At 37.3% G+C, this 8,749-nt stretch overlaps 1 protein-coding gene across 1 annotated transcript in view; it reads right to left on the bottom strand.

The window, feature by feature from the left end:
- Positions 1–1,031: 1,031 nt before the first annotated feature.
- The window catches only part of FBXO4 (F-box protein 4), a 7,888-nt gene continuing 170 nt past the window's right edge, over positions 1,032–8,749 (bottom strand). Inside the window, exons 2-8 of the mRNA XM_026865747.1 lie at positions 8,700–8,749; positions 8,332–8,567; positions 6,478–6,698; positions 5,444–5,519; positions 4,769–4,947; positions 3,707–3,882; positions 1,032–2,678 (exon numbers count right to left, since the gene is read on the bottom strand). Of these exons, the coding sequence (XP_026721548.1) occupies positions 2,589–2,678; positions 3,707–3,882; positions 4,769–4,947; positions 5,444–5,519; positions 6,478–6,698; positions 8,332–8,567; positions 8,700–8,749 (1,028 nt within the window). The 3' untranslated portion in view covers positions 1,032–2,588. The remainder of the gene's footprint in view (positions 2,679–3,706; positions 3,883–4,768; positions 4,948–5,443; positions 5,520–6,477; positions 6,699–8,331; positions 8,568–8,699) is intronic.

Below are 8,749 nucleotides of genomic sequence, written 5' to 3' on the forward strand. Positions count from 1 at the left end.
CCACTTTTTTTTGTGGGAAAGCTGCTCACGGGAAGCTACAGTAATTGAGTTTTCATATGAATCACATGTATTCTCACTTTAACCTTTTATTTTGTGAGCACTGTTTAGATAAACATCCTGCCTCGGCAGGCAGAAAAGAGATTTTCTTTCTTTTACTGTTAGAATCTTCCATCCCTAGGGGAGCAAGATTTCTGGGATCCAGATCCTAATGGCTTTATTTCTCACAAACCCATCACAGTTACATTTACTGTGATAAATACAAATCCAAATATTTTTTTTAATTGGGATTTTTTTATATTAAAATGTTTAAAAATACATTTTAGTGAAGTTCTAATATTCCACATCCAAATAATTTTGAATTTGTAACAATTTAAGTCCCAAGCTTGATTGACTTATCATGCTTCTTATGCTTAATTGACTTAAACTCAGCAGACTCGGGCACTGAAATAGTAGGAAGTGGTTTAAGTGAAATCTAAAAGGTAGTGCTAAATGCAATCCACAGTGCATCTCTACAACTATTTGGCATATGAATTCTCGGCAAGGCTGGTTGTCTCTTCCATAGCATACCTCTGTGCATCTCAGCTGTTCCTTTGCACAGCGCACAGGTTCATCTTCTATGCCTATACTGTACCACAGTCCTCAGTCATGTAAGCTACCTTGCCACAGCTCTGCAAGTCCTATAATGCTGGAACTCTGTGGCTACATGGACTTCTAATTCCCATTGTTTGTTTCCTAGATTGCATCCTTAAAACTTGTTAATTCTTAACTCTTTATGTTATTCTATCTAAGCTAATATAACATGTTCTTTAAGAAAAATTATATTCCCTACATTATTCTGACATTTTAAAAGGACAGTGAATTAATATCTGATAATTAAAGAGATAATATACAGTAACATTGTTCATTAATGACTAATGATGGCATGATGATTTGTTACCTGCTCTGACAGCATGGCTGCAGACATTGTGTTTGTGTGCACACATGCAGGGGGGCTTAACACATACATAAAGACTGTAAATATTATTTTAAGAATAATTTATTCCCTATGAAGAAAGTAGAACAAGGATCTTGCATTAAAAAAACGTATTTGCAGTAACTAACATAGCAACACATTGCTGCACTCAACCCTCTACAGACAGATCACTACAGAATTATGACTAGCAGGAAAGTCATATACATCCAGTCATAAAGTGTGAAACTTCCCCCAGATATTCAGAAATCTTTTGTGTCTTCTCTATTTTAAAGGGCAAAGCACTTAAAAAAATAGATAAACTACATAATTATGATAGCTTCCCATGGATTTTCCCTTGAAGATCCCATATGACCTGATTAGAAGACATACAAAAATGTCTAGAAAGCTGAATTAATTGTGCATAAAGATGAAAAAAAGAGACACTTCCTGTGTCTGTTGAAGTTCATTTAAAAAAAAAAAAAAGGTCTTGAATGGAATGTTTCTAACATAGCTGTGTTGAGCATCACACACATATAGCAGATTGAGGGCAGTTGCAGCTGAATGTGCACCATGTAATCATTTATCTAGGTACCAAGAAAAAATTGTGAAACTATGGCATTTCCGGTGCGTGGGGGGGAACCGAACAGAACAAATACATGCATAGGCAAGAAATCCAAGGGAAATTTCTGATCTTTCATCCAATAATTAAGAAACATTTAAAAGGTGGAAGACTAGGACTATATGAAATTACATCAATATAGAAAATGCAATTCCAGCTCTAAAATGTTGTTTCCCTTTTTATAAAAATATTTGCAACTGTGTAGAAAATTTCAAGCCAAGCACACTTCACATCTGCAAATGGCCACAACTATTTGAGTAACTGACCGATCCTACCTATTTGATAAATGTCCTGAAGTAACAATTCAACATTTATTCATGACACCAGAGGTATGTCCAGTTCAAGCTAGTAATTTCACTGCAATAGAAAGCAAAAGATACTGAAGTCTTTAGTGGGTTGATCAATAAATAAGATCACAAACAAGAAACAGCCAATCCATACACAGTAGTTTCTTTGCTTCTGGGCTGACAATTCTCCTGCAGGCGCTATTTCTGGTTTAGGCAATGTCTCTGGAAAAAACACAGGGGAATTTAATCTTTTGAAGGACATACTGTCTTTCTGTCACCTTACTACTGTACAGCATACAGTACATTTTCTTTGGTTGGGAACCATCATTGCCAAGATCTCCACTGAACATACTTGTGTGATGCATGCCACAGGGCTGTGCTGATAAACTAAGCTAGTGTTAGATATATTTACAGAACATATTAGATTATCAGACATAGTGAGAAAAGATCACGCCCTAAAGGCTCCAGCTTGAAAGAAAGAAAAAAATTGAAACACCCAGATTGTCCCCCCAGACTCCTTTATCGGCTGCTGAAATCTAGACAATCCTACTTGCACTCCTAATTCAGGACTAAAGTTGGAAGAATGTTAATTATTGAAGTATATGCAGTGAAATATATGCAGCTTTGCCTTTTACATCTCCCTTCTGACAGTGCTGTCAGGACAACATTCTCACTTCCTCCAACTGCAAAACACCAAAGTCTCTATACATTAAAACAATGTACAATTACATTATTGTGCATTTTTACAATTTGCTTCTTCCAGGAGCCACTCAATTCCACTTAGCAATCCATCTAAAGTTGCAGCTACAGTGTCCTGCACCTGTAAAAATCAAAAAAGCTAATGTATTAGAGATACAGGTAACAGGATCTAACAGCATTTTAGTATCACTCGATGTCTATCCTTGAAGACAGAAATACTGATATCAAACCTAAATCTGTATCACTGGTTTAAAGGTCCCTTAGACAGGAAAGGTTTGAGTAAGGTACAAAACTAAAACACTACTCTTTCCAAAATGAATCCTAAGACCTACTAGGAAAGCCTTTTAGTATCAAGGTAAATTTTACCTTAATCATTGCATCAGCTGTTCTGGAACATTATACTTACTTTACAGATGCGAATCTACTTGAAAATTCTTCTCATAACTCTTAAAGCAGAAATGCTGATGGCTTCAGAATTCAATGCATATTAGTAATTCTTAGATTTTGTAACATATTATAAAGCAGCTATTATAAATGCTGTGTTTTTTAAAAACCCTGTAAACTTTTTCCTTATGAAAACAAAGGACTTATCTAAAATCAGAATTTTGTTGTTTCTGCTTAAGTACTATTCTTAGGCCACGCAATGTCACCAAAATTAATGTGTGTCTGAACCATACTGATACCATGCTTGACAAGCATAAAAGAACAGGTTCAGGATCTCATGTGCTGCATAAAAAACTGATTTGTCAAAAACTCAATACATCACATCAAGTAAGTAACAATTAAAAGTCTTCTGAAAACAGCAGAAAAATCAGGGTTGTGGGTCATGACTCAGGAAATACAGATTTAAATTAACTGAAGTTTCCTCACTCCCTTCAAGACTGGCATTTTGTCCTTCCTGACATTCTGGCTCCACCTGAAGTTTCTTGAGTGCTCCTGGGCAAGCCACTTAGCTCCCCTATGTTCAGAAAGGCTAATGCTTCATCTCAGAGGAGCAGAGAAACTAAATTCTCCACTTTGGTGGAGAGCTCACATACCAGTTTTCAAAGACGTACACTTGCTTAGGTAAGTACAGCTCAGGAACTACCATATGCCTGAATTAAATTTAAGCCACAGAGAAACAGAAAATAAAGGTTTAAAAGCAAGTACCATCCAAGGCTGACGTAGCAGATTGAGTTGCAACTGATGTGCCACGTAAACACATGGAATTCTTTTCACACCAACGTGAGAGACACAAGACAAAACTAGGAGAGGTCTGTTTGAAGGCCCAAGGGCTGGATCAATCATTGCCAAAATACGAGCTAGTTCTTCTTGACGATCATGCTCTATGAAACAATCATTAATATGTTAGTATTAAATATATGCAAATCCCAAAGAGAATTTTTTTTTTTTTTTTTTTTAACTTTTCAAATATTTAAGATTTCAGAGATAAGGAAACATAGGGTTGGAAGGGACATCGCCAAATTATCTATTTCTGCTTATCACAAGGCTGGATCATCTGCATTCATGCCACGCAGATACTCATGTCACACTTAGATGTTATTTAAAGAACTCTGTAGATTCTACAGGCAGCCCATTCCAGTCCTTAACATCAGAGATTTTTGCAAGTACTTGACAGAGATCAAAACTGCAACAAGCCATTAAGAAATACACTGTCCCATCAGCAGCCCTTCTCTACTGACCATCCTCTTATCTTCAGTATATCCCTTCACATATTTTGCACTTTTCTGAGCTAGCCCCTTCCCTCCATTTAGTTGATGACCATAAAGATAATTACTGTAATAGGTATTTGCATTATCCTTATTAAACTATCCTGATTTGGACTAATTGCATCTTTTACTGCAGTTTTCCTGGTGAAGGTTCTATTTTCAGGCTATTACACCACCACCAATGCATTTCAGGCTGTTTCTTCTACCCATGGTTTTGTTTTTTTGTAAATCCAGATCATTTCCCACGTGTAGTTTAGAGAGCAACCATATCAGTACCCGCCATAAATGAAAGAAGGGGCCATAACCCCTCAAAGGGAGATGAGGGAGAGTGTCTAGGACAGGGAGCCTCTTTGACTGGGTAAGCCATGAATAAATAGCACTAATAAAGCAGATTTTTTTTAAATCAGAATGTGGATTTTTTTATGTATTGCATATTCTTTGCAATATTCTATGACTGTCAAATCACTCAAAAAATACGAATAAATAAAGAGAAACCCCTTACTTTTATGAGCTTCTGCATTAGCAACGTAAATGAATCCATCAACTACTTCGCACACCTTTTTCACTTGAGCTATTACACTGTAGTGCACAGCTTGCTGATTCCCTACTATGCTGTTTTCTTGGTAGAACATCTTATTCACAGCAACAGCTTGCTCTGCCCTTGCTCTCCTCCTTTCCACACTGAAAGATATTTTATTTCAGTAGTCAGTTTAATTGAGAACGCAAAAACTCAATTTTGAGTCTAGGCAGCAAAGGAAAGGAACATGAAAATGGCCCGGGTCAGCAAAAGTGTTTCATTTCCCACCAACCCCTCCCACACACCCCTCTTTTCTAGTGTACATATACAGATGGTTAGCAATCTGCAAGATGTACATGAAAATACACCCCAGGATGAATTTATATAGTGTTTCAAAAGGGAATCAACCAAGGTATCAAGGAAGGACAGAAAAACCTGTTATCTGTCATACACACTCCTATGTATAAGGTTTGGAAAAGGTTTATTACTTCCATGTGAAAATTTAGCAGTTGGAGAAAAGTGAAGAGATGCATTGAAGCTTCAATATAAAAGGGATATCCATGCATGTGAATGAACAAATAAAAATCACATGACAGAAACATGAAGAAAAGTATGAAATAACCAAGAAACTCTTTTTTTTTTCTGGAAAATGAATCTTACCTGGTGGTTGAATACAATGTCAGAATATTGAATTTTTGATTGTTATTAAACTGAAAACTGACTCCTGATCCAATTCCTACGTGGGAAAAAATGAATATATGAGATTACAACTATTTGGTTACTGAATACAAGTAAGTGATAGGCTGAAAATTCCAGTGGTGTTATACAATGGATATATCCAAGCCTAAGTGTTCCTGTTAGGGGTAGCAGATTTATTCTTTTACAATGAAATTTTACACATGCTCTAATTGATCAGACTATTAATTTAATCAAAATCAATTCAACAGTATTAAAAGAAAACAAGGCATTTCCATAGTTCTGATACTTAAGACTTGAACCTTGAAATCCAAGTCAAAGAGGAACGAGACTTGTATTTATTAGAAATTGGCACAGCAAAGACTCTAGGCTGTTTATGACAAGCTGCCCTGAAAAGGACATAATAGAAAAAAGATAACACTAAGAAATCATATTTTCACACTTTCTGTAAATACAATTTAATTATTCTAATTCTGCTGGGCTGAAATAAACTTTAGTTATAATAAATGCTTTTAAACATTGGAAAAAAAAATCCTTTCCCTGCTCCTGTAACTATTCCAAATGTAACTTATACCATTTGATACCACCAGACTGAATGATACAAATGACCAGTCTTGACTTCCCGTATAAAAACACAGGAGTTTTTAGCCACTTGCTGCAAGCAGTATCTAAAGAAAGTTGTCTGCGTTTATCCATTATGACAGCAGGTGTAACATGGAATTTAGGATCAAAATACAAGTATGAGGAGCAAAATGATCCCTTCGACGTGGTGCAAATTTAGTCATAAATTCACTGCAGCTATAATTTTATCCCAAATGTCCACTGCATTTATTTCTTTGAATACAAAGAGAGAAAATATATGTTGGGGTTTGTTAGCATTATGCCACTGAGTTTCAAGGGGAGAAAAAAGCATTCATTTTCTCCATTTCTCCCACCAATTTTTTTTGTGTGTTCTATCTGTTTATGAAATAAAAAAGCCAAAAACCGAACAGTATTACCATGAATTTGCCTTTGGGGTAGGCCAGCTACTAGCAGAATTTCTGGGCACGTCATCATCTTTTGCACTAAAGAGTCATCCAGCTCTTCCAAACCCGGCCCAAACATAGCAAAGCGAGGTTCTGCCTGAGTGACCAGCGATTGCAAAAAGGAAGTCACAGTCCCATACCGGGGACGGCTTGATTTCAAACTTCTTCTACTCTGAGGACAGCTTTTTTTATATCTGTGTAAAATAGACGCAACTAGAAATTAAACACAAAATACAAAAGAGGTATTAACCAACAACATAAATTGATTTAGGTCCCATACTTCTCAGGCTGTTACCAGTACAACTCAAGGACAGGTCAAAAATTGTAAAGCTCCAAACTCATGGTTTCAAGCACCAATACAAAGCAGGCAGAGGCATCAGCCCTCTCAAAATCCAAACACTGACTCTTTGGACCTTAGTAACTTCTATCTATGGATCTTTTAGTTCACTTAGAAAACAAAATAAAATAAAATTACAAATTCCCCCACCCTTGCTGAACACACAATACTGGTAAAATAACATCAATGCTTATGAGTCACATACAATATGAAAAATATGAGAATTTTGAGTGCATTTCAAACCTCCACTAGAGCTCTGCTGTGTTTAACTATGAAATGGGTGCTGAAAAGGCCCATTTCCCTTGCAGGCACCGAGAATACCTGTTGCAAAGGGAGACAAGTGGTGTCTACAAGCCCACATGCCTAATTGATGCAGAAGCTAGAAGGCATGAAAAGACTTTGGGAACCAAGGAAAAGTAACAGTCATAGAAGTGACAAGACATCCCAGAGAAGCAGCTTCAGTCTTTGTCCTGTGGTCACGGTAGGCTGCTGTTGGACAGTACACTTCAAGGAAACATTAAACATGTGCTCCTCTACACCCAAGCTGAGACATGTCAGTCGAGATCAGCAAAACCATCAAGTGCTCACAGACACAATGGAAACCAGTGACAGGTGGTTTTACATAGCTGATGCTCTGAAGTATTCAGACCTAAAGTGATTTAAAACTGATGTTCAAAATCAGGAGATATTTTGCACTTCAAATTCGGGTTCCATTCTTCCCATCTGTAAAATGGGGATTAAGGGTATAGAAATTGCAGAGGTTAGTGCACTTATATGAAGCAACAGTATCATTAAATCATCTCTGGAGAATTTAACTGCAAATTAAAAAAAAAATACTGCAAATTAATTATGAGAATTGAATGAAGTTTAAAATAAACCCTCAGAATAATCTGCTTGTGTTCTCAGTCATCCAAACATGAGTGTTGCTGTTTTTCAACTATAGTAGCTGAAACCAGTCTTTGTTTTACAGCTTTCGACCACCAGAGCTAACTACTTGTTATTCTGTGCACAAAAAACCCTTTTTTTTTCTTCCCCTAGGTCTTCCAGGTAAGATGAAAAAAACAAAGCTTCATTCCATTTGCTGTAGTTTGAAGATTCCTTAGTACTTTTATTAGAATAAGAAATCATTTGCCATTGTACTGAGAGCAAAGAACACATTTTTATCAAGATCAAAGGTACACACAGCTTCTGAGATGACTGTACTTCTGTGGCACAGTAGACATGCAGATTACAAAAAGCTTTAAGTTTTCTATAACATAAGCTTTGACTTTTTTTTACAACGTTTTACATATTTGCTGAATTCCAAACAGAAGAGCTGATCAAACTGCCAAACAGGAAATTGTATTTCTAAAATAAACACTGGATCTGACACACATCAATATTTAAGCAGTGGCTGACAGCACAGCATTATTGTTGTAAATATAAAACATGTTTGTGGGCTGAGTATTACTGCTGTAGAGAGAGCTGTGTAAGAGTATGAAGATACTTACGCTGCCATGTAATCGTACAGCGCATTATCGCTGACCTCTGAAAAGGCTTTATTAAAAATCTCCACATCTGGGAGTGATTTCCAATCAACGGATGTCCAAAAGGGAAGATCCCTGAGGAGAAAATACCTCCACAACAACGGATCTTGCACAGCCGCCCTCCAGTAACAACTCGTGCTTCCCAAATGGCACAAATCTTGGGGCGAGAGGAATGACATGATGTTCAGCTGCACGTCGATCTGAAAACCGTCGAGAGCAGCGGTTCAGCGACTCAGGAATTAAGCAGTGAAGATGCTAGAAGCGGGATGCCGAGATTTATCCACCCCCTACCCCCTCTCCACCCCTGTTCCCCGCGACCGGGCCCCGCTCACCGGCAGCGCTTGCAGGGCGCTCACCTCCTCCGCGAGCGCTGGACGCGGGG

The sequence above is a fragment of the Athene cunicularia genome (assembly GCF_003259725.1).
Source record: "Athene cunicularia isolate RWA chromosome Z unlocalized genomic scaffold, athCun1 chrZ_part1, whole genome shotgun sequence".
NCBI classification, from domain to species: Eukaryota; Metazoa; Chordata; class Aves; order Strigiformes; family Strigidae; genus Athene; species Athene cunicularia.